The sequence below is a fragment of the Chiloscyllium punctatum genome, chromosome 10 (genome assembly GCF_047496795.1).
Source record: "Chiloscyllium punctatum isolate Juve2018m chromosome 10, sChiPun1.3, whole genome shotgun sequence".
NCBI lineage: Eukaryota > Metazoa > Chordata > Chondrichthyes > Orectolobiformes > Hemiscylliidae > Chiloscyllium > Chiloscyllium punctatum.
In genome coordinates, this window is record NC_092748.1 from 28,768,975 (window position 1) to 28,796,051 (window position 27,077).

The following is a 27,077-nucleotide window of genomic DNA, read 5'->3' on the forward strand; positions in this document are numbered from 1 at the left end:
CAAAGAACAGCAGCAGGCCAACATTAATCATTAATTATGCAGCTGCTTTTAATTATTGGGCAAACTTGGGGTGAATCAAGAACAAACATTGTTTAAATTTATTATTAATATTATTTACATTAGAAACACACTAATATTACAAATTATATCTAGATGTAGGAAAATAACACATTTGGGAAGGGAAGGATCATTAGAATTTTTGTATTCTTATTTTGGAGACATTTATTATTTTGAGAGTGCTGGTTATGTTTTTCTTAGAAAAGGGATTTGGGGTGATTAATTTTTTTTAAGAGACCGATAAACTTGGAATTATTATTTTGCTTTTAAGGTTTTGGTCATTGGATTGAAACCTGCATTGAAAGTTTGGCTAACATTTCCATATGGAAGGGTAAGTGTTTTGGGATATCTTTTTGTTTTGCTTGCTTGCTTCTCCTAATGGTATCTTACCTTACCTCAATGAAAATAATTGTGTAAACTTGGAAATGCAGCACAAACGACAGCAGAGCTTAATTATTCTTTGGTTACTTCTTCATTTCCCTGTGTGGAAAGTATCTGGTCTCTATATGATGCAGTCCCAGAATAAAGTTGAGGGAGTGAATACACACCCTTTGCTGATACACTGTGCCAGACTGTATTCACTCTTCAAAGGAACAGGCATTGAGTGTATGCTTTGCAATAAACTGATGTAGTGCAAAACAGCATGGTTATTTAATCAGATTTCTTAAGTGGAGAAGAGTGAACTGTTGCCCTGACTGAATACTGGCCTTATCAGAACGTTGAATTAAAATTTTGATTGTTTTTGTTTTCCCCTTTTCTTCCAGACAAATCCAGCTAGTGTTCCACTTCTCTCTTGGCAATTTGTTGCAGTGCAAAGTGCAATTACACCAATGCTGGCCTTCTGTCGAGGGGATGCTATTCATTTCCTTTTGGTAAGTTTACCAAAATTTGAATTTATGTTTGTAATTAATTAGTTGAGGAAAAGTTCTCCCATTTTTAGATCCTCATTTGACAGCAATGTTCTGCATTAGTTATTCATTGGTTCCAGGACTGCTTATTGGCATCTAAATACATTTTAAATTACTTTAATCTTAACTAAGGTTGGAATTTCTGTTCTTTTAGCAGCTGGATCTGCTTGAATTCGCTCACTCCCAAGCTATGTCAATGAGAACATGTAGGCTTAGTCCCAAAGAAATGTTATTTCACCTTAAGATCTGCTATTTTGTTTTGGAATTTTACTGTTGCAAACAGGTTAATAGAGGCACTAAAAACAACGTTGTGCTGGATTTTGCATTTACAGAGAATTAAATTCATAATCAATGTAATCCTGTTTCAGTTTTTTGCTTGGCTATGCGTAGGGTGGTGAGTAGGAGACAGTTAAGGATATTATGTTACAGAAAGGATATGAGAGTGATGTAAAGATTCTCTGGAATGGCACAAAGAATGATGTAATGTTGGGGCAGGGAGGCTTAAAAATAGGTGGCAATATCTACCAAAATGAAGTGGGCCAGTGAATAAGTGAAAGTTTTCCAAAATACTGAAAGATCTGGAGACCATAAGTAGTTAATGATTATTTCCATCAGTCGGTTTGCTGATGGGTGGGGATACACATTAAAACCAAGAGAACTAAGTTTAAAGATTTTTTCATATGTGGGATGTTTCATCATATGTAGATATTGTGGTGTAAACTAAATTTAATTTAGAAGGATATATGTAATGGAGGACTAAAGGTAAACTAAAGAATGTGAAGAGAGATTTTGTAGATTGGACCTGTACTTGTTGGAATATAGAAGAATGAAATGTGATCTTATTCAAGCTTACAAGATTCTTAGGGGACTTGATAGGGTAGATGCAGAAATGGAAGAGCCTGTGGCCAGAGGCATAATCTCAGAATAAGCTGTCGCACGTTTATGACAGATGAGGAAGAATTTCTTCGCTGATGGTTGTGAATCTGGAATTCTCGACCACATAGTGTCACTAAGGCTGAGATGGGCAGATTTTTAATCAGTAAGGGAAGCGAGGATTATGGGAAAAAGGCAGGAGAGTGAATTTGAGGATTATTAAATCAGTCATCATCTCATTGACTGGGGCAGAATTGATGGGCTGAATGGCCTACTTTTGCTCCTATGTCTTATGGTCTGACTTGGATTAAACTGGACACTTGTACAATAATTTCAAAGATATTCGCATCCTTTAATGGATGTTAGTTCTATTCATTCAAGGAATGTAGGACATTGCACTGAGTTTGACTAGGGATAATTGATGCCACACTGTGATATGCTACTGTGATGAGAAGGGCAGTCGTACTTGTTTCACCTCATCTTTGGAATTTAGCTCTTTAATTAATTTTTGTTCCAGTGCTGCATTGAGATCTGGAGGCACTTTGCCTAGGCCTATCCTAAACTGAGCATTGGCCAGCATGTTGGTTGTGAATAAGTGTGTTGTTTTAGTATTATTGATGATTGCTTTGCTTGTAATTGAGAATAGACTGAATGTTGATAATTGGCCGAACTAATGTCCTCCACTGCTCAAAATATTTAACCTTCAGCATCGCAGTCAGAATGCAAACGGAGGCCCAGAGTCCAGCTCTTTCTTGATATCTTGTGGAATGAATCAAATTGTATGAAAGCTGACGTCTGTGCTAGCAAAGTCTTCAGGCAGAGATTGTTCATGCATGAGTTGACATCCTGACTATGGAGGTTGAAATTTATACCGCAGCACAATCCTATTTTTGATTGTCTTATGATCCCGGTTGCTGGTACGACTAGACAACTCGGATCCCAAAATGAAGTATGGCTTGATAGATCATATTTTAAAAAATTTTAGTACAGGGGCTTGTCAGTCAGTGACAGACACACAGACCTGCAGAGTTTCTTTATAACAGAATCAAAGTTTATTACACAAAAGAAATCCATGAAAACCAAGCAATCTAGATATAGAAGACAGTTTAGAAAAATCTTCAATCACGCAGATTCAAATCCAAAGAAATTAGACTTTTAGATCAAATCTTTAAATTATTCTTAATGGTTCTCCTCAATTTCTTTCCTCTGTAATGTGGAATCTTCTTAACTGAATACTTACAAAACTGAGAGCTTAAACTTCCTCAGCTATTAATAATCAGCAGATTCTAAGCCAAATTCTCCTGGTTTGGAGACTGCACAAACTAAACTTTTCGACTGAGTTGACTGTTTTTTGCTGAAATGTCCTACACTCCAGTGAAGAGAGAAACCAACCTTGCTTCTGACCCTAAATAGGTTGCCTCGAAACTGCACTAAAGGTTTTCAGTTTCTGGGTTTTCGAAAATAAGATCAAAACCTGGTCATTCTGAACTCAAAACAAGCATTTATTCACCTGTCTTAAATCAGCACAGTGTAACCAATTTTCCATTAATACCACAAGGGTCTAATACCACAAGGGTCTTATAGCTACTTGCTTTCTGAGCAATTCTCAGAATTACATCATTGTTCTCTGACCTTGTGTTTTTTTTTAAAGAAAACCCTTCAGAGAATAACAAAATTCTATAAGCAACTATTTAGAATTCCAACCTCCTAAAAATGATATTTATTTATTTATCCATAAAAGTAGCACAATACCTGAATGTGCAGTCCATTTAGGAGCTGTATCTTTAGATGGATCTAAACACAGTCGTGACATTATAGCCTGTACCATGTACCACTGAAACTGTGTTCCCATGTTCTGGAATTTTGATTCTTAAAAAAAAGACCATTGTGAACATAAAACATAGAAAGTACAGGCCATTCAGCCCTTGATGTTGTGTCGATCTTTTATTCTACTCTAAGATCAAACTAACCTGCATGCCCTTCATTGTACTACCATTCATTTGCCTATCCATAGAATCCCTACAGTGTGGAAATAGACCCATCGGCCCAACAAATCCACACAGACCCTCCAAAGAGTAATCCAACCAGACCCATTCCCCTACCCTCTTACTCTACATTTCACCTGACTAATGCATCTAACCTACACATCTCTGAACACTGTGGGAGATTTAGCATGGCCAATTCACTGAACCTGCACACCTCTGGATGGTGGGAGGAAACTGGAGCACCCAGCGGAAATCCATGTAGACACTGGGAGAATGTGCAAACTCCACACAGTCGCCCGAGGCTGGAATCAAACCCGGGTCCCTAGTCCTGTGAGGCAGCAGTGCTGACCACTGAGCCACTGTGCAGTCCAAGAGTCACTTAAATGTCCCTAGTGTATCTGGCTCTACTACTACTGCTGGCAGTGCATTCCACGCAATCACCACTCTGTGTAAAGAACCTACCTCTGACATCTCCTCTAAACTTTCCTCCACTCGCTTTAAAATTATGCTCCCTCATGATTGCCATTTCCCCCCTGTGAAAAAGTCTCTGGCTTTCCACCTTGTCTATGCCTCTCATCATCTTGTACACATCATTTGTGCTGTAGAATCTTTGGAACTTGGTCACTGTGTTGATCTAGGCAAACAAGTTGGTTGTGCTTATGTCTGTTTGTGTTGTACATTTTCATGTATTATTTTGGTATGTGTGGATATGATAATAGTTTGGCCTCATCTGTGGTAGAAATTAGTGAGACGGTAACCTTCTTTGTATTTTTACAGGTGAAGAAAGATGAATCTGGGGCTATACATGTGAGCAAACAGAAACAGCTGCATCTCCACTATGATCTCATCAATTTAACGGTAGGTTTTGATTTTGTAATTGTGTGTAGATGTCTGACTGTTGCATGTATGAATGTATACTTGTCTTTAAACCGAGCTAATAGAGTTGGCGGTATGGTGTTTGCAATTCCTTACAAATTTCATAATGCTGGAGAGGAAGTTTTTTTTACATTAATTCTTAGTGCATTCCATTGTCTCTTACTGCTGCTTGCTGATGAGAAACACATATTTCACAAACATAAAGAAAAATGTTTTTCAAAGTAGCACATCTTTCACTGGTTAGAAATCTTACCAGTTATGCTGGTATGGACATGTGGGTGTTGGACTGGGATGTATAAAGTTAAAGATCACACAACGCCAGGCATAAACCTGTTGGACTATAGCCTGTGTTGTGTGATTTTTAACAGTTGTGCTGGGATCTTTCCAAGTGATATACTAGGATTTCCATGCCTTCATCCTCTTGAGAACGGTCACTAGACTTGAAACATTAACTCTGCTTTCTCTCTATAAGTTCTGCCAGACCTGCAAAGTTTCTCCAGCAATTTATGTTTTAGTTTCATCTTCCAGCATTCTCAGTTCTTTATTTTAGTGTACCTCACTTGTCTGTTTTCTTGAACCCTCTTATTTACGCATGAGTTCAAAACTGTGAGTTACAGAGTGCGTCGCTGAGGGAGATTAACTGAGAAACGCAGGCTGATGCTAAACAAATTTTTGTCTTTGACTTCTTGTAACGATGTAGGTAGAGGTTAGACAAGATCTCTTCCACAGCTTCTTTCTGAAAATAAAGCTTTTGGACAAGCTGCTTGTGGAGGAGTGGGGAAACTGCAAAAGGGACCTTTGCCCTCAAAGATCTTTCAGGAACCTTCTTTTCACTATTTTATTAAGATTATTTGTTACTATATTGTAACTTAGATGAATTAAGTATTGCATTGCTGACACTTGCTATCCTAACGGGTGATGGGATCTGTGATCGTTACTTCACTTAAACCATGTATCTATCTCTCAAACAATGGCAGAACTTGCAAGGGATATTTGCAGAGATGTTGTTGTATTGGACTGACTGATCCTACTTAGCAAAGTGCATAGTGTGGGTCTGAACAGGGGAGGTGGCACTTCAAAGAAATATCGCAGATCATAGAAAGATAGATTGACACAGAACATAAGGGAAATAGAATAATATATTTCATAAGGAAATAATTTAGCCTGTCATCAGTGTGTTGGCTCTTTGCTGGAGCTATCCACTTAATCCCACTGACTTGTCCTTTCTTGATAACTTTGTTCTTTTCTCTTCAAGTATTTATCCGATTCCCTTTTGAAAGTCACTGAATCTGTTTCCACTGCCCCTTCCAGAAGACAATGACACCTGTTTTTAAGAAAAATGGATTTTCTTGCTTATAATTTTGCTATCTTGCTTATAGATCTTTTGTCTATATCCTGAAATCAGCATCCTCTGGCACTGCTGCTGGCAAGTTTCTCCTTACTGACTTTGAACAAAACTGTTTGAGAGTTCTGGCATCACATCAACTTAACTCCAATCAAATCAAATCTCCTCTTAACCTTCACTATTTTGAAAAGAATAAACCCGTTTTTTTTTCAGTCTTCCCACATGGTTAAAGTCTCCCATGACTGGTACCATTCTAACTGAACTCTTCTGTATCTATGATGTTGTAAAGTGTGGTGGACAAAATTGAACAGCAGTACTCTCCGTTATGTTAAGGTGTTAAGGTGGACCGGGGTGGATAAGGTCAGCAGTCAGACAACGCCTGGTTGTCGTCCAACAGGTTTATTTCAAATCACAAGCTTTTGGAGTGTTGCACCAAAAAAAGTGAAGAGAAGCACAAAATTTATCGGCAGAGAGGTCAAAAGATTGCACAAATGGTGTAAGTGATGTGTCGACAGTCTGAATAAGTCCACTCCCCCTGCTCCCATCATTTCTATGCTCTTTTGATCCCTCCACCTATAAATTCCGTGCCTGCGTGCTTCTCTTCACTCCAGCGCTCCGAAAGCTTGTGGTTTCAAATAAACCTGTTGGCTATAACCTGGTGTTGCGTGACTTCTGATCTCACTTATGCTAGCCCATGTTTTATATAAAAACCTCCGCATATCTTCCTGGCACTGGCCTTGAACTCCTCTACTAATAAAACCAAGGCTAGGACCATAAGAATTAGGAGTAGAATTCGGCCATTTGACCCTTCAGTCTGCTCTGCCAATCAGTAAATCATTGCTGATATGACTGCTCCACATGATTTACCTTCCTCTCCTTATAAAAAAAATCTGTCTACCTCTGCCTTAAAAATATTCAAAGTTTGTGCTTGCACCAGCTTTTGAGAAGACACTTCCAACAATGCATGAGTAAAAAAAAAATCTCATCTCTGATTTAAATGGACGTGTCTTATTTTTAAATAATAATGCCTAATTGTGGATTAAATGCAAAAATGGAAACATCCTTTTCACATCCACCCCGTCAAGACCCATCATGTTTCAATCAAGTGACCTTTTTCTTTTTTAAATGCCAGTAGACAAGTTTAACCTGTCCAACCACTTGTCATAAAGCAACCTGCCTATTCAGGATATAGATCTAGAAAACCTTCTATGAACTGCTTCCAATGTATTTACATGCTTCCTTAAATAAGGAGAACAGTAATGAATACAGTACTCCAGATTTGGTCTCAACAGTGCCCTGTATATCTGCTGAGGTCTGATCAGTGCCTTATATTAGTTCATCATACCTTCCTACTCTATGTCAGTATGAAATAAAAAATACTGTGTGCTTCTTTAACACCTCTCTCAACTTGTCCTGCCTCTATTAATGTTCTGTATAAATACACCCAGATCTCTTTGCTTCTGAACATCCTTTAGAATGGAACTCCTTATTTTATGCTGTCTGCCTATGTTCTGTGTACCAAAATGCATGGCCTCATATTTATCTGCATTGAACTTCACCTACCCCTATCTGTTACTCAACTAATGCAGCAATGTGCTTTGGTAGTTCTACACTGTCCTCCTCATAGTTTACAATTCTCCCAGATTTTGTGCTATCTGCAGAGTTTGAAATTGTCCCTGAGCACCAAGATCTGCGTCAGTTATATTGTCACAATCCGATTGGAATAATTATTTCACTGTTCCATAAGCCATACCAAAATGTGTGGAGTGTAAGTTCCCAAAGATACTGCCAAAATGACTATCACTCATAACTGACTGCTACTCAGGATAAAAGTATTTCACACCAGGTTTCATCTGCATCAGAAAAATAACTATCAATTGTAACACACTTTAACAAAAGCAGTAATAAGAAAAGTTTTCTGATCTTCTACTAAGCACCTTAAATTGTACCCCTTCACAACGCCCAAATGTGGGTATACACAATCAGGCTTAAGACAGTGAAAAGACAAAGGGTTTAACACACACAGTACAGATGGAAAAAGATTATATACAGGGTAAGCAAAATTCCACAGATCAAAAGGTCCAGAACACCAGGTGGAAAGTCACTTTCTCATAATCTTTTTGATTTTTCCACTGATGACAGGGTGAGAGTAATTCTTTGATTTGATGGTTAATCAAGTGGGCATTGGATTTTTTGTGAACAAATTCTTTCTTTTAAGCTTTCTTGGTTGTTCTGCCTTTTCTACACAGTGAGGTGAAATCAAGATGGATGTTTTTTGTCTGCAGGCTTTGCTTTGCTGCTTTTAGCACTTGGTACTTTTTCACACTCAACAACTCAACCATTCAGAGAAATCCTGTCAGGCAGAATTACCTTGCCTTGAAAGATTCACAGTGTCACTCATTCTCCCTCTTACTGCTTCAAAAAGCACCATTGCATTGCAACAATATTCAAAACTTGATTTTCAACCCTTTTTCAGTTATATCAGGTCTACCTGCATTCCACTTAGTAATTGCTAAAAAAAGGAAAGTATGTGTTCTCTTATGATATGTATCAGAGAAACAATGGTCCAATGCTGACTTCTGGGCAACTCTACTACAAACCTTCCTTCAGGCCAAAAAATACTTGTTAGCCATTGCTGTCTGTTTCGTATTCCTCAGCCAACTTTATATCCACAGTGCTACTGTCCCTTTTATTCCATGACCTATAACTTACCTCATATGTTTGTTGTGTGGCACTGTATTAAATGCCTTTTGGAAGTCCATGTACATTACGTCAAAGGCTTTTCTCCTCATCAACCATCTCAAAAAACACTCCAGCATTTTTCGTTAATAAATAAATTTACCCATGTTTTCCCATGTGGCATTTAATTACTCCTGGAAATTTTTACCACCAAAGGTGAACTGCATTTGATAGACTGATCTTTATACACTTCTTTGGATAGTGTTTGCAATTGTCCAATCCTCCAGCACGTCCTCAAATCCAGGGAAGATTGGAAGATAAAACAAAGATCAGCAGATGTGGGGGATCTGAAATTAAAATAGAAAATGCCGGAGAAAGTCAACAGGTATGGCAGCATCTGTGGAAGCAAACAGAGTTAGTGTGTTGAACTCTGATGATTGGGAGATAATTGTCAATGCCTTAGAATTTCCATTCTCACTTCCTCCAAAACCATTAGATGCAGCTCATCTGATCCTGGTTCCCTATCAAATTTAAGTATTGGCAGCATATCTAATAATACCTCCTTATCAATTTTAAGTTCTTCTAGTGACTGAGTTTCCTTCTCTGTTATCATGTTCTGGACACCATCTGCCTCATGAAGAAGGGCTGATGCCTGAAACATCAATTCTCCTGTTCCTTGGATGCTGCCTGACCTGCTGCACTTTTCCAGCAACACATTTTCAGTTCCAGTCCACTGAGGCAAGAACCCTTTATAGCTCGCCAAATCTAGCCCCCTGGTTCAGTGAAGCATTTTTAATTACACCTTGTCTTTTTCATATTTATCAAATTGTATGGTCAGTGTGCCCCTCACCTCCCCTGCTTGATTACATTCTCTTGGAACATGCCTTTTAGTTCATTTCATTCTCCAGAATTAGGTCCAATGCATCATCTTTCCTGATTGGGCTAATTCTTCTACAGGATACTTTATACCACAAACCCCAGCTTGTAAGACAACACCATTTTCATGGTCTCAAACTTTTTCTTAACTATTGCTTGTAATATAAGTTGATTCCCATTTCAGCCACAACATGCTGTATTCACATTAGTAATCAGCCTCATTATTTTTTTCATCTCACGTGCAAGTTTTAATTACTGACAACCTTATTACTGGGCACATGTGATCAAGAAAGGACTATGGGCTGCCTTGTCAGGATATGTGGGAGTTTAAGGTGCATACTCCCAGATGCTGTGTCATTTGAAAATGGCAACTTCCCCCATATTTGCTTTTACATTCTGTTTGAGTGGACCCCAGCTTTTGGGGAGGAGTTTTTTTTTGAGACTTCACTTGTTGATTTATATGCCGACTTCTACAGCAGTTCTTGCATCTGTGTAATTTGCCTGTAAATTTGTTTCTCTATCTCTGTCCCAGCATTTAGTGACATATACAATCAGCAGTGAAATAGTTCCTATATGGTTCCTGAATTCTAATTGGATAGAGTCTGCGTTTAGCCTCTCAACTACAATCATTCCTCTTCAGTGTTATAATTCATGGATGTAGGAATTCTGTCTGTGATTTAAGATAGAAACATAGGCAATTACCTAGAACTGTCGAAGTGCTGTCAGTGCTCCTGGTATGCATTATCAACTATCAGGAACAGGAATGCATATAAGCAATAACTGGTATGTTTCTGTCATCCTTACTGTTTGAAATAATTTCACTATATTTTCCAGTTAATTACATACAGAATCAATAAAGGGGGCAGCAAGCTTTGACATTCTTACTCTATACATTTGTTGTTAATTGACTAATTTGGTTTTGTTAAGGTGCAGCAGTGAATTATCACCTCTCTGAATTTGATAATATATATGTTTCTACAGCTAGCCACCAGATGGAGTCTTTACCCATCGTATGAGTATCCACAGTATCAGTTGTTGGTTTTGGACCAGACAGATCTTCGAGTGAAACCTGGCTTGCTTTTACTTGATAGATTATACACTTTGCTTTTGCAGCTTGATTATCATAGCTGTTAGTTGTTAAATGTATTCATCTGAGCTTGTGCAGTTTTTATAACCAAAACAAACACGAGTTTACAAAGAAGAAAGATAAATCTATACATATTCCAATTTTGAAAGGTATTAACATAATCAGAAAGAAAAGAAAATGTCATTCCTTTTCCTAATACTATCCTTTATAGTCGCTCAATCCCAGCAAAGTATCATTTCTACCTTAGTACTTCAATTTCATAGTTAACTGACACAGTTGTGAACCTCTCAGTGATATTATTTATATATGCCAGCTGTGATTTTCTGTAAGTGCCTGTCCCTGAGATATGCGAACAAACACCAAATACTTCATCAATTTTCCTGTTTGAACTTTAAGAAAAGCATTGTTCGCTCAAAGTGCTAAATCAGTCTTTTTGCAGTTCTGAAGGCCTGGACAGCTAAAAACTAAACTGCCATTCTGCTGGTAAGACACTGTTCTTCTCAACTGAAACCTGATTGTGTCCCCTCGCCTGTCTTTCTGAATGTCATAAAAGTTCAGTTTTGTGACTATTTCTTTATTTAACCTTTTGGGTAATTCATCGAGTTGTTTAGCTCAAGTCACATGCTTTCGAGGAAATTGAATTTAAACTCTGTTCAAAAATGATTTCCTGCCCTTTGTTTATTTAAAAACAAAATTGACACCTTCGTAGAACTGAAAACTAGAATCCAGTTTCTTTCCACTTTCAATCCAAGTTCATGGATAATAATAATGCATTTTCATTTGTTCACTTGTGAGATGTGGACACTGTTGTATGGGCCAGAATTTATAACTTGTCCTTGTTGCTCTTCAGAAGGTAGTGGTGAGCTGCTTTCTTGAACTGCTACAGTCCTTGTGCCATTACAAAAGCGAAGGTGCTAGAAAAGCTAAAAGATCTTAAAATTGATAACTCTCCTGGCCCCGATGGGCTACATCCTAGAGTTCTGAGGGAGGTGGCTGAGGAAATAGCGGAGGCATTGGTTGGGATCTTTCAAAAGTCACTGGAGTCAGGGAAAGACCCGGATGATTGGAAGATCGCTGTTGTAACCCCATTGTTCAAGAAAGAATCAAGACAAAAGATGGAAAATTATAGGCCAATTAGCCTAACCTCGGTTGTTGGTAAAATTCTAGAATCCATCATGAAGGATGAGGTTTCTAAATTCTTGGAAGGATTAGAACAAGTCAACATGGATTTAGTAAGGGGAGGTCGTGCCTGACAAACCTGTTGGAGCTCTTTGAAGAGGTGACAAGTAGGTTAGATCGGGGAAACCCAGTGGATATGGTCTACCTAGACTTCCAAAAGGCCTTTGATAAGGTGCCACATGGGAGGCTGCTGAGCAAGGTGAGGGCCCATGGTGTTTGAGGTGAGCTACTGGAATGGATTGAGGATTGGCTGTCTGACAGAAAGCAGAGAGTTGGGATAAAAGGTTCTTTTTTGGAATGGCAGCCCTTGACATCTGGTGTCCTGCAGGGTTCAGTGTTGGGGCCGCAGCTGTTCACATTATATATTAATGATCTGGATGAAGGAACTGGGGGCATTACAGCGAAGTTTGCTGATGATGTAAAGTTAGGTGGACAGGCAGGTAGTACTGAGGCAATGGGGAGGCTGCAGAAGGATCTAGACAGTTTGGAAGAGTGGTCCAGGAAATGGCTGATCGAATTCAATGTGAGTAAATGCGAGGTCTTGCACTTTGGAAAAAAGAATACAAGTACGGACTACTTTCTAAACGGTGAGAAAATTCGTAAAGCCAAAGTACAGAGGGATCTGGGAGTGCTAGTTGAGGATTCTCTAAAGGTAAACATGCAGGTTGAGTCTGTGATTAAGAAAGCGAATGCAATGTTGTCAACTATCTCAAGAGGGTTGGAATATAAAAGCACCATTGTGCTACTGAGACTTTATAAAGCTCTGGTTAGGCCCCATTTAGAGTACTGTGTCCAGTTTTGGTCCCCACACCTCAGGAAGGACATACTGGCATTGGAGCGTGTCCAACGGAGATTCACACGGATGATCCCTGGAATGGTAGGTCTAACATAAGAGGAACGGCTGAGGATCCTGGGATTGTATTCATTGGAGTTTAGAAGATTAAGGGGAGATCTAATAGAAACTTACAAGATAATACATGGCTTGGAGAGGGTGGACGCTAGGAAATTGTTTCCGTTAGGTGAGGAGACTAGGACCCGTGGACACAGCCTTAGAATTAGAGGGGGTAAATTCAGAACAGAAATGCGGAGACATTTCTTCAGCCAAAGAGTGGTGGGTCTGTGGAATTCATTGCCGCAGAGTGCAGTGGAGGCTGGGATGTAAATGTCTTCAAGGCAGAAATTGATAAATTCTTGATGTCACAAGGAATTAAGGGCTACGGGGAGAATGCGGGTAAGTGGAGTTGAAATGCCCATCAGCCATGATTGAATGGCGGAATGGACTCGATGGGCCGAATGGCCTTACTTCCGCTCCTATTAATTATGGTCTTGTGGTCTTAAGGAGAGAATTTCAATGACAGTGAAGGAATTATAGACCTTTGCCACACAATACTGTTTGTTTCAGTCACAATGGATTACTGCAGTATAGAATAAGGTCAGCCTTCACACTGTTTAATTTGTCATAACAGAGCGTACAAAATGCATTACCCCTGATAATGCTCTTGAAGATTTTTTAGTTGTTACATAAACTGAATTTGTTTAAAAAAACCTGCTATTCTCCTCTGAAATCCATAATGTAAATGTGTGCACCTTATATTGTTGCTCCCCTTGCATCATTTTGATGTGAGTGTTGAAAGAGTGGATTGAAATTACAGACTGAAGGCCAAGTCTCTTCCACCTCATCACTTAAGCTTAATTTGCCGTGACCTGACATAGCAAGTCTCTTATTCCTTCTTAATTTTTAATACATTAATTCTATTTTCAAAGCAGTTGCTTTTAGACTGTTTCTTTTAAAAGTTAAAAATCGCACAACAGTGGGTTATAGTCCAGCAGGTTTATTGGGAAGTACTAGCTTTCAGAACACTGCTCCTTCATCAGGTAACTCGTGAAGGAGCAGCACTCTGAAAGCTAGTGCTTCCAAATAAACCTGTTGGACTATAACCTGGTGTTGTGTGATTTTTAACTTTGCCCACCCCAGTCCAACACTGGCATCTCCACATCATGGCTACCATTTAAAAAAAAATGCAGTGTATTTTCTGACGTTTGCAGGTACACCAGCTCTTGCATTGATATCACCTTATTCTCAGAAAGTTCAGATAGTGGTAATGTACTGAGGTTGTGTAATTGCTTTTAAAATCTTGTATGTATCATTCCCACCATCAATCTAATTCTGTATTTGTTTGATGATGCTGCTGTGAAGTACTTCAGTACAACCAGCACCTAGTATTAATCGAGGACCTTTGACATCGTTAGGTAAGCCAGGGACCTTCACAAGACTTTACAAGCAAAGTTTTACACAAAGTAATACGTAATAAGAATTAAATTTAAAGGCCATTTTAGTGGGTAGATGGTTTTCAGAAGAAATCGAGGATTAGATCCTCAAACAGTTGAAGGTTTGGGCATCAATTTGTGGAGAAATTAAAATTGGGATTCTCAAGAGCCCATACTTGAATGTATTTAGAAATGTACAGATTAGGGGTCTGAACGAGATTATAGAGATAGAGGTGAGGCTGTGCTTGAAATTTCTGTTGGTTTGAATGAGTTGGGGTGAACGGCACAACCAAGCCAAAATCCTGGTGTCCTATTTACATTTCGTAATTAGACAGATCAAAATACATTTTTACATCAATTCAATAGTTTCCCTTAAAATAAATGGCTCAACGTCTATGTTAAACAAGTACGGATTACAGTTTAATACAAGCATGGTGAACCAAAGTACTTTAAAACAGTGCAGAGGTTGGAACTAATCCTTATATTGAAATTGTGTTTTTTTAAAAAATTAGTCATGCACTTTTCCTCCTCCGTCGGGATTGTTTCTGCTGTGTTGACTGTTTTGGTGACTGGATGTGACACTTATGCTGATGTGAGTCGTGTAATACCAGTGGTAGTGAGTGAGAGGAATGATCCATTATATCTGTGGATCAGTAGCAATTGCCTGCTGGTGCTGATTGGGCCCTGCTTGAATACTAAACGGGTCGGACTCCTCTTCTACCATTGCTTTATGGAAAAGGAATTAGTATATTTCTTAATCTAAAACTTCTTGCCAGTTTCTGCCTTCAATTCTTGGATGGCATTTGTTATTCCTGCTGATGAAGCCATGAGTCTTTATGTTGAACTTGAGATGAATGAGTACTTGCTTGGATATCGCATTTTCCTCCTGCCATCCTTAATAGGCCCTTAAAATGTATTCTGCTGTAGTGCGGTTCTCACAAGTATATTATTAGTGACTTCTTATATTAGAAGTATTTCTTGTGTTAACCGGGGCTATCAATTATTTATTTAACAATGGCAGGGTACCACATGTGTTGTTTGTACATCCATGCTTGCAATTTCCCTTGCAAACTTTGATGTTTCCACTCAAGCTGCTTTATTATGTGAGTTTAAAAATTCTTCCAGAGAGAGAGAGGAAGAGGGTCATTATATCCCACTAGATATTCAGGGTGCGGCAGTGTAGCTGCATCAAAAAAGAATGGCATGGGAAGAAATCCAAGGGTAGACTTTCTGACCCCATCTCAGCAGTAGTTAGCACAAAGTACAGCAAACTCCATCAAAGGAGTAGTGTTTGGTAATACTTTTGGATAGTAAGACAAGGTTATTGGATGACCATAGAAAATAATGTTTTGTCTTTGTTCCATCATTTGGGTGGAATTCACGTTTTGCATGAACAATCAGGGGAGAATGTATTGTTAACTTTCCCCTTTCTCTGCTCACAGTGGATTAATTCTCGTACATTGGCTCTACTGGACAGTGCAGAGAAGCTCCATGTTGTGGACCGTCATAGTCAAGAAGAGCTGGAGATCGTGGACATTGCTGAAGTTCAATTGGTTTACAACAGTAGCCACTTCAAATCCCTAGCCACTGGTGGAAATGTTAGCCAAGCTTTGGTAAGAGTTCAGAAAATGCCACTTACACTTAAGCTGCTATTTGAATTAATTGTTTCCTTTCTGTTGCTACGTGTTGTGACATAAACATAAGGTGAAATGGATTATAAATGATCACTTGGGCTTTTCTTTGGAACTTCTCGTGTCCTTTTACAAGACGCTGTTTTCCCAAGTTGGGACAGAGCAGTATTTTGGTAATCAACATTAGCTCAGTTGCATGGATCTTTGATGCAACGTGATGCCTACAACGCGTGTTCAGTTCCTATTCTGGCTGAGGATACAATGAACATCCCTCTTTTTCGAACACACTCTTAATCTGACCCTCAGATTAAACCACCACCAGTTGTCTCTCTAATGAGAGAGAAGTCCAATAGTCCACTGGGACTGTGGTGATTTTAATTACTTTTACTTTATTGCACATTGGGTAATGCGCTGCACTTTCGTGAGGAAAGTTCAGTAGCTGTATTTACTCGCAAGGAATAAGGGATGTTTTCATGATTAGTTTATACTCACTGGTCTTAGAAAATAGCCTTGAATGGTTCGATGTTTGAAACATCTACTTATACTGTAAAAATGTCTCTTAGTGAATTTGTGTCAACAGTTGAAAATCATCCCTTGCATTCATGCATGGGACTGAATGCATGTAATTGCTGAGAGAATTAGTCTCGGCCTGGTAATTGGGGTTAATTTTCCATTGTGATCAGATGGGGGTTTTATGTGGTGTTTTCCTACACACAAAGAAGTTTCTGGGACTCTCCATGTGAACTAACTTTATTCTGCATCGAAAAGGGGAAATTTTTAAAAAATTATACATGGAGGACAATATATTTCAAGATAATAAATTAAAAGAGTAGTTGTCTTAAGTTAATAAACTTCACTTTGCAGATCAGAACTGAGCTGCCTGCAAGTTACAGCCATGTACTTTGACCTTTGCTTTTGCCAGAAATCTGTTTTTGGAGAGATGTCAGATTAGTTGTCTGTTTTGAAAGTATTTTCTTTGTAGATTCTAGCTCATACCCATCAGATATAGAGAGGAGTCCAGAAGTAAATAGGTAGATCATTAGGTGAATAGGGGACTATTGTTCATACCTTTTTAGTTAATCATTGGAAATATTTTGATCATGGAAAAAGCAGCCAGAGGAAGCAGTGGAGGCTGGTACTGTTACAACAATTAAAATGCATCTGGATGATCTGGAGGGTTTATGGGCCAAATGCTGGCAAATGAGAGTAGATTATTTTCGGATACCTGGTCAGCGTGGACCAGAGTCTATTTCTGTGCTGCACAGCTGTCTGCCTCTATCTGATCATGAGTAGAGATGGTTTGATTATCTGTTATTTTATATTGATGTCAAACTGAAAGAAGGCACATTATTGTAGAGTAGCTTTGTGATGTCTGATTCTCTACACTTCTAGAGCCATGGGGTTAACAGGGTGATTCTATGCATAATTTACTTTGTGATATAGAATCTTGGTTTAAAGTCACTGAAAAGATCTGTAAGAGGGCAGGACTGATTGTTTCAAATTTTTATTGTGTAAGACAGGTATCGTCTTGCTAATTTCTTGCTGTATCTTCATCTGTGTTTGAAATGATCTTACCAACAGTTTTTGATTACAATTAAAAACTTGGTATTGTGGCATTACTGTCTTTCAGGATAAAACGGATGGGCATTTCACACAGTCACTGGTATGTCACATCATAAATAAGATGAATTTGTTACTGCTGTGATATGATCATCCACCTATGATTTGGATAGAAGTTGTAGACCCAATCAATTCATTGGTATCAGTACATTTGGTTATTTGTACGTTAATGTACTTACATCTGTCAGTGCAATTATTTGTGCAAAATGTACATATGAAAAGGTTTTAGATTATAGGAGACTTGTCTACTTACAGAATCTGCTTTTCTGCAGAAATAAAAAGCCTGAGGATTATGTTGGACATAATACCATTGGTGGAAAGCCTATATTTAACTTAGGATAATAGTCCCTGTAAGAACTATGTTTCTCTAGAATCAGATTGTGGTAAAACAGTAAATGAGCATGTGACCAAGTTGCCTGGGAGATAACCAATAGAAGAAAAGAAGTTGATTACAAGATGAGTAAGTACCTGGGGGTAACTCTGTGACCAAGCTGGCTGTAGAAGAGAAAACATTTTTCTCAAACAAAAGTTCAGTTATAATTTCGTGTCAGTTAAAAATAAATAAAACACTTGCTAACTGAAGGACTGGTGATAATGAGTTGACCTTTTAGAATATCTCAAGTTGTGATAAAAGGAAAAAAGAAAGTGTTTTGGATACAAGACTCCAGAGTTTAAAAAAAACATTAGATCCAAGAAAGTTCTGATCTGGGGCGGCTAAGATGTGAGAGGTACCTAAGTTGAATAACAGTTTGTCAGAAATTTGAATGGAAAGTCATACTGCTTGTAAAACAACAACCAAGAAATCTCAACCCTTAGTCGAATTTTTGAAGCATTACTCAGACCAAGCAATTAATCTTGCAAATTTAGCTGAATATCTGACTTGAGTTTGAGGTTGTAAGTCCTATGTGTCTGGAAGTAGAACAAAGGAAGTTGGATTGGAGTATAAGTAATTGTATTCATACTGGTTTGAATATCATAACTGTAAATAACTACTTGTGGCACATTTATTTTATTTAAATTCTTTGTTTGTGTAGTAAAATTATTCTGTTTAAATTATGAACCTTATAACTTCATTCTTTTGGGAATTATCTGAGTTTTCAGATTCTTAAAGAGAAAATGTTATGAATGCTACTGAGATTGTAACAGAATAGTGACCTGAATTGGAGCTATGTTGTCTCATTGATGCTCCATGTCATACTGTTCATGCGAGAACAACACAAAACTGACTTCTATTTAGATTATCTTATGCTTCAAGCACCATTTAGAGACTATTTCACAGGGGGAGATCTGGTATTTTGTGCATTGACAGGACCTCCATTTCCTGAACTGTCCCCTGAGGAATTTTATAGGAGAACAAAGGAGAAGGAAAAGATGATTTAATTGTAAGAGCAAACACGAGCAAATAAGTGAGAACTGACACTTGCATGGCTTTTGTGCTCACGACATGTTGCAGTTTTATCATAATTATCCATAGATAATTTAAACCAACCAAGGTATGTAAGCGCAACAAAGTGGGTCAGTTGGATATTGAAAATATCAGACTTGTCAGTGTTGTACGTAAGCCACACACATCAGGCAGCAAAATGTTTGGAATAATGGAACAGTGTTAATTTCCACATATCTTTATATTCTATTCATGGAATCACTTTTTTTGTGGCAAGAGCAGAGTTTAACCTCTGTCTAGCAATGAAGAATGGCACCATTCCTCTATTCTTGAGTAATTCAGTTGAATGTTTTCTGTTGATTCTGGATGCTCATTATCCCTGCAGCTAAAGAATTTACAATGCTCTAGTCATTTGTAAAGAGAGCACACGAAGTGTGCTGTAGGATATTGATTGAACTCAAACTGGAGACTGGTTTGCATCTGTCTTAAAAACAAGATTTTAAAAGACATTTGTATCCCGTGAAGATTGACAGTGTCTCAGATCTAATGTGGAAGTGACAGAGCTCTGTTAAATGAGTACAGTGCAAATAGGGGCAGAATAAATAATTTAAAATAATTAAATGGTGAAACATTATTTAATGTCACTGCGAAGGAGCAATATTTTCTAATAGCTAATGGAGATCAGTATGAATACAAAGTGATGGAATCATAGAATCTCTACAGTGTGAAGTAGGCCTTTTGGCCCATTGAGTCCTCATTGACCCTCCAAAGAGATTTCCCCCAGACTCGTCACCCTTCTCTGTCCCTGTAACCCTGCATTTCCCATGGCTAATAGACCTAGTCTTACATCCTTGGACACCATGGCCAATCCACCTAACCTGCACATTTTTGGACTGTGGGAGGAAACTGACCCAGATAGAGAGAGAGAATGTGCAAACTCTCAGACTGTTGGTAGAGGGTGGAATCAAACCTGGGTCCTTGGTGCTGTGAGTCAATACTAACTATTGAGCAACCGCGCTGCCCTGATTGTTAGGGTAATAGTTAGGGAGGGTCCTCTGCTGCAGTGGTAGCATCCCTACCTCCTAGACCAGAAGGTCTGTGTTGACATTCCACCTGTCAGGAGATATATCCAAACTGGTTGCTCAAAAGTAAATTTCATAAACTGATTGTTTCTAACTCAAAGCAAAATTATTGCAAAGTTTGCCTTTGTTTATCTTATTTAAATTCAATTCAGATATGAGTTAAGGACAATATTGATTGACGGAAAATAATTTCATATTTTCACTGAAAAGGTAAGGGTAAAATTGATCAAACGTTACCTTCCCTGTGGTTCTTGGTTATAATGGTGGGCTTGTGCATAGTGTCTAATTATTCAAGGCACCTACAACACAAAGTATTTGACACATTGCTATTTGATAAAATAATACATAATCGTTTCCATTAAATCTAGTCAATGGGTCCATGTGTTTATAGTTGGATATTCCACGAATGATTAACAATACTCCCTGTGTTCCTTAACTGTATTCCTACTTCACAGTTGTTTTTTCCTAGGGCATGTATGAAATGTTGCGTGCTGAAATTTCTAGGTGTGAGCTTGTTGGTACACCCAATTAAACACATCTATGAAGTTTGATGAGGAACACAAATCTGTTGGAAGCATTGCACATCATATAAATCACCAGCTCTCATGGGCCTTTATATTTTGAAGAGTAACTACTTCTGTGGTAAATCATTGCCAGTTTCTCTTAAGGTCTGTGGTGCTCAATTTCTATTGTATTGTTCTTAGAGGAGCGAGGGAAATGAAATTTTGTGCACTGGTAGTGGGGAGCAGATAATGTCAATTGGACAGTGAACAGTGCTTGGTGAGACAAGGTGGCTGAATGATGAAGACAATTGACTACTAATCTGTTGTAAGTTGCCCATCTAGTTAACAACAACTACCAGCATTGTGTAGTTTTCTTTCATTGAGTTAATGGACTTAATTCCTATGATTTTTCTCATGGAATCTCTAACTTTATAAATAGTCATATACACAAAAGCAAGGATGTTATCTTCAAACTTTAAGCTGCTGTTTATAGGCAGGTAGACTGTTGTGTACACAGTTGGGCAAAACCGTTAGGGTATTGAGGGATTCGGGTGCAGAGGAGAGTTACAACAATTGAGTGAATTGTGTGAATCACAGAAAATTGGAGCAGGAATAGGCCATTCGGCTCTTCGAGCCTGCACTGACATTCAATATGATCATGGCTAACCATGCAACCTCAGTATCTCATTCCCTCTTTCTCTCCATATCCCTTGATCCCTTTAGCCACAAGGACCACGCCTAGCTTCCTCTTGAATATATCTAACTAACTGGCCCCAACTGCTTTGTGTGGAAGAGAATTCCACAGGTTCAAAACTCTCTGAATGAAGAAACTCTTCCTCATCTTGGTCCTTACTCCTGATTCTTAGACTGTGTCCCCTTGTTCTGGACTTCCCTATGATTGGGAACATTCTTCTCGCATTTAGCCTGTACAGTTCCATCAGGATTTTACATGTTTCTAGGAGACCCCCTAAATTCTTTCTAAATTCCAGCGACTACAAACAAGCCCATTCGAACCAGTTTTTCTTCATATGTCAGTCCTGCCATCCCGGGAATCAGTCTGGTGAACCTTTGCTGGTCTCCCTCAATAGCAAGAATGTCTTTCCTCTGATTAGGAGATTGACTCTGCACACAATACTCAAGGTACAACCTCATCAAGGCCCTGTATAACTGCAGCAAGAAGAGGCAAGAGAAGCCAGGATTGTTTTTGTTGAGAGCAGTTCAGGAAATTTCATTCTGAAGGTTTCAATGCCATCAGTCTCTGTAAGAAGGTTATTCACTCCCAAACTTCAATCCCACCATATATAAACTGCTTAGATACAGTAATTATATAATTAAAGACATACAGATAACACTTAATCGAGATTTAAGGTGTACAAAATTAAAAGAGACAAAAAAGAGAAATTGTTTTCATTGACAGGATGATCAATAGGGAGCAGATTTAAGATAATTAGCACAAGAACCAAAGGCGAGACCAGGAGAATTTATTTTTCATGTTCTGGAATATATTTTGTGAAAGATTGCTAGAAGCAGGTTCGTTCCAAAAAGAGCTTGAGAAATATGTTTGAAGAGAGAGGAAAAAATCTAGTGGAAAGAATAAGGTAGTGAAACTAATTGGATAACTCAACATTGTGGCAATGCCACAATGAATTAATTACCATAGCAAAATCGTGCTAATTGCATCCATTTCCTCAGGCTCATGAACACTAATAAGTACATTGAGAAGACATTTCAATAAACTTTCCTAAGTAACCAATTACTACACCCCGCTCAACTAATGAATTCTCCGTTGGCATAGTTTTAAAGCCATTTTAATATAGAGTTATTCAGTGGAATGGAACTGATTACAAATTTAGTCTTCCTAAATTTTCAAGTTCATCAATGAAGCTCCATTATTAAATTTTAAAAAATTAATGCAAAATGGTGATAGACATTCTAATACATTGCACAGTTATCCTGGCTCATGGTGAATTATGTGTTCTGTGCTGTGCAAATGACCTTGTATGGAAATCTAAGCAAAACAAACCTAAACTAGGTGTTATTATGAGTACAGCATGCACCCATATTTCCAAGCGACCTAAACAAAACTGTAGACATCTGCTTGATCTAAAATTTGCTGCTAATCAACTTGTTTGGAGAGGTTATTACGTACTTCTGGGGCAGATGGGACTGGAACCTGGGTTTCCTGACCCAGAGATAGGAACAACGCCACTGCATCATAAATCCTCCCTTCCCTAACCTATAATAGCTGGGCTTCACTTTCAGTATAATTGCTCGTGAAGACAAGCAGTGCGATCATGATGTGCCATGGTTTAGCCCCAGTTTTCATGACTCAGTGGGGAAGTGGACTGAAAACCAAGCCCCAATATTCGCGGAGTTCTCATGTGTGAAAATCTAATTGTAACCTGATTTTCCAATTTTTACCTAAAAGTTCAGGTTAAAAAAATACACCAGATTTTTTTCCTTAATGGGAAAATAGCTATTTAGAATAATCAAACTTTTTTAAAACCAAAAGCAATAAGTGTTGAATTATTTATCCATGCTTTATCCCTTCCATTTTCTTAAAATTCACATACATGAGATGCAAGTATTATGGATGGAGAAAGAAAGCTAAAGTGCCAGAAGCATAATACTGGCTCCAGTATGTATTGTTTTCTTTTGAGCTCTTTTCTTTCCCTCTGACACTTTGCTGATAATACGAGGTTGTGGATACGCTGACGTACAGTTGGGCGTAAAATGAAACCTCCAAACTAATTGGTCATGATAATGTGGAGATTTACGTGGAAAGCAGGCTTGGTATAAAAACAGCCTGGTTTGGTTGGAAGGTAACTGCGCCCACCTTGTCTGGGGCCTGGAAAACAGACTATTGTGCAGCTAACACAGAGACACCTGGAGTTCGTTTTGGATGATTGAATGTCTGGAAAAGTACTGAAAGTACTGGGAAATTGTCTTGCAGCATGTAACATTAGATTCAGAACAATATTAATATCAGGAATTTTGCCCAACTCATTGGACATCATCAGATTGCCCTAGTTTCACAAACCCAATTGGACTTGCACCAGCAAGCTGGAGTTCGTGATACCAATGCCATGGAATCTGAGACAGCTCCAAGTGTTCACTGTCACCAGTCCCTCACTAGCTGAAAGACAGTAGAACTCATTAGTTTGCATTTGTATAAAGTAGTTTCAGCTGACAGATTCGCTCATTAGTTTGTATCTATCGTTAGTATTTAAACCCAATAAATTTGCTATGAAGCATACATGCCTTCTTGTATTAATTTTGATGAGACCTTAAAGACCCCATTAGATACTTTCAGCATAACAATACAACAATACAATCTTTCATTCAATGGCTGAGGCTTTTCTCTTCAGTGCCTCTGAATGTGGTTTCCCCCCTTTTTCTTTTGAAAGGGAATTTGCCAAGAGAAATGTGGAGGACAATAGCTTGTTATTGTGGGTCTTCATTTGCTTCTTCACACAGAATGGAGAGAGAGAGAGAGAGAGGCATTAGGTGTTTTTTCTTCACCGGGCTGGATTTTTCTGCTGTACTGTCCAAATACAAGGTTGGTTCATAGGCAAGTGGTCACAATCAATCGGCTGAGTCTCATTCTGATTTTAAAAAAAATCAAAAAACTTCGTCATTTCCGCCACCTCCAAACAGACCCCACCACCAAGGATATATTTCCTTTCCCTCCCCTATCAGTGTTCCGGAAAGACCACTCCCTCCGCGACTCCCTCGTCGGGTCCACACCCCCCCCACCAACCCAACCTCCACTCCTGGCACCTTCCCCTGAAACTGCAAGAAATACAAAACTTGTGCCCACACCTCCCCCCTCACTTCCCTCCAAGGCCCCAAGGGATCCTTCCATATCCATCACAAATTCACCTGCACCTCCACACACTTCATTTACTGCATCCGCTGCACCTGATGTGGCCTCCTCTACATTGGGGATACAGGCCGCCTACTTGCGGAACATTTCAGAGAATAGCTCTGGCATGCCCGCACCAACCAACCCAACCGCCCAGTGGGTGACCACTTTAACTCCCCCTCCCACTCCGCCAAGGACATGCAGGTCCTTGGCCTCCTCCATCGCCAGACCATGGCAACACAACGTCTGGAGGAAGAGCGCCTCATGTTTCGCCTAGGAACCCTCCAACCACAAGGGATGAATGCAGATTTCTCCAGCTTCCTCATTTTCCCTCCCCCCACCTTATTTCAGTCCCAACCCTCGGACTCAGCACCACCTTCTTGACCTGCAATCTTCTTCCCGACCTCTCCGCCCCCACCCCCTCTCCGGCCTATCACCCTCACCTCAACCTCCTTCCACCTATTGCATTCCCAACGCCCCTCCCCCAATTCCCTCCTCCCTACCTTTTATCTTAGCCTGCTTGGCACACCTTCCTCATTCCTGAAGAAGGGCTTATGCCTGAAACGTCGATTCTCTTGCTCCTTGGATGCTGCCTGACCTGCTGCGCTTTTCCAGCAACACATTTTTCAACCTCATGAGTGGTCAACATTCTTCAATGAATCTTTAATGAACTCATCCAAGCAATGTCACTGAGAGTTTCCGGCATTGCTCAATTCGCTGTATACTCACATATGAACAATTTCTATCAATTTGGAGTCATTCCTGATATTCATATGCACACACTGACTACATCCACAAGCATTGCACCGCTCAATTTGATCACACTTGTGATTGTCGCCAGATCACCCAATCAGACTGAATGACACACATTGACACATTTCTGTCTCTTGCAGAATAAACCAGGGCAGCAGGAGGTAATTGAAGGGAGAAAGACATGACTCTATGTCCTGGTGCATGTGGAGGAGATTGCACTGATTGTTAAACCAAGGTTATGGCGAGTAAGACACTGAAACAATTGAAGATGACTATCATCATTTCAAATCCTCGTCCTCTTACTATTCTATTGCCCCCAAATCCCACGTTCTGATTGGATTTACCAGCTTCAGAAAGGGTGAACGTGCATTACTTGTCCCATTCCTGCTTCTCTCACTAAAATTTTAACCTGTGTCTTTCTCCATTCTAGTACGTAACAGTTGTCGTCTTGTAATTCTGCACTCTCAGCCACAAGCTCAGATACTGACACTATATATTCAATAAAGGATGAATTAAAAGTGAGATCTGCGTGAGCTAAAGATATTGGAAGGTGAAATCAGTCCAACACACTGATGTAAGCTCAAATAATCTGTTAGCCATACTTTAGTTTGTCATGATGGCTAATTGCAGATGGCACAGGGGAATACTTGAGTATGAAGGCATGATGATATTTATCTGGATTCTTGACTTTGACCTTCATGATACTTCGATCACAAATCAGCTGGACATTGAAACTGGGTTTGGTTAAGGGTTGAGTTGATATAGGTGTAGCCAATGCTACAGACTGGCACCGGTGCAAACATTATGGGTGGAGGACTGTCACCAATTAATCCTGTCATGGGTAAAGCATTTTACAAGAGCATTCAATTAAAACCTCTGGAGGGGAGAGATTAGGGTCTAGAAGCAGAAGCATCGTGGTCCATAATTTTCGTCCCTGCTCTTGCTCTAAGGCCAAGAAATGAGCCCTGATAAGTACCAACTTCATTCCTTCATTTATATTTGTAAAAACCTGCTCTTTATCTTTCTTTGTTTAACGCTGGCTTCTATTTTATCACTTGTTTGCGAGAATATTGCTTTTTGTAAATCTAGTAATTGAACTTAAATGAGTATTCTGCATACTTTGACTCCTTTTGTTACTTTTGAAATGGAAACAACTATTTTGAGAAAAAGTATTCAGCTGGTGATATCTCTGGAGTTTTAATTTGTATTTTTTGATCTTTTGGATGAAGATTAATGCAGTGTACTATTGAATAAAAATAAATAGGCTTGCTGTGTATGAATCAATTTCACATCACTAAATATCAAACATCTACTGTTTTTATTAAACCCAATCTGTCAAGCATATTTTAAAAATGCTTTGAAAAAGTGAGAAATTTTTGTACGTGGGAAGTATTGTTCTGAGTAGCACAGTTTCTGGGATATGTTGTGTAACCAGCCTGCCATCTTTGATGGTAAATAAAAATACATGTGCCCATTCGCCTAGCTTTACTGAAACTAAAGTCAGAGTCAACTCTGCTCAGTTGCTAGTTCTCTTGCCTTTTGTTATGGTATTTATGGATAATCTTATGAGCCTCAAGTACAGGTCAATGATCATTTATTGAGCCAACGTTGGGAGAGTTTATCTCAGAAAAGACTGAGATAACACTAACTCAACGATGATTCATCAGATTTTTATACATTTTAAGTCTGTTGACGGTACATTACTCAAATTCTGAAGTGGTCTGTTTTAGACAAAGATTAGAGTAGTGCTGGAAAAACACAGCAGGTCAGGCAGCATCTGAGGAGCAAGAAAATCGATGTTTTGGGCAAAAGTCCTTCTTAATGAAGAGCTTTTGCCCAAAACGTCGATTTTCCTGCTCCTTGGATACAGCCTGACTGGTCAATGCTTTTCCAGCGCCACTCTAATCTTGACTCTAATCTCCAGCATCTAGAGTAGCCACTTTCGCCCTATTTTAGACAAATACTTGTTTTTCCATACATTTTTTAAAAATGGCAAGACGCCTGTTACCCCTGGTCTCACCACTCCTAGTCTTCCCAGGTTCCATCCTTTCTTCTCTTCAGAGCCTGTGCTTCGTTCCCATCGTTGACTAAACATCATTGCTTTGT

General features: G+C 39.0%; 1 protein-coding gene across 3 annotated transcripts in view; it reads left to right on the plus strand.

Moving 5' to 3' along the window:
- Positions 1-27,077, plus strand: part of vps8 (VPS8 subunit of CORVET complex) — a 554,976-nt gene that overhangs the window by 37,248 nt on the left and 490,651 nt on the right. For 2 of the 3 annotated variants that reach the window (XM_072578743.1, XM_072578746.1), the window contains 5 exons: positions 329-388; positions 822-929; positions 4,601-4,681; positions 15,576-15,746; positions 17,395-17,427. In XM_072578743.1, coding sequence (XP_072434844.1) covers positions 329-388; positions 822-929; positions 4,601-4,681; positions 15,576-15,746; positions 17,395-17,427 — 453 coding nt within the window. The remainder of the gene's footprint in view (positions 1-328; positions 389-821; positions 930-4,600; positions 4,682-15,575; positions 15,747-17,394; positions 17,428-27,077) is intronic. The other variant, XM_072578745.1, reaches the window with a different exon arrangement.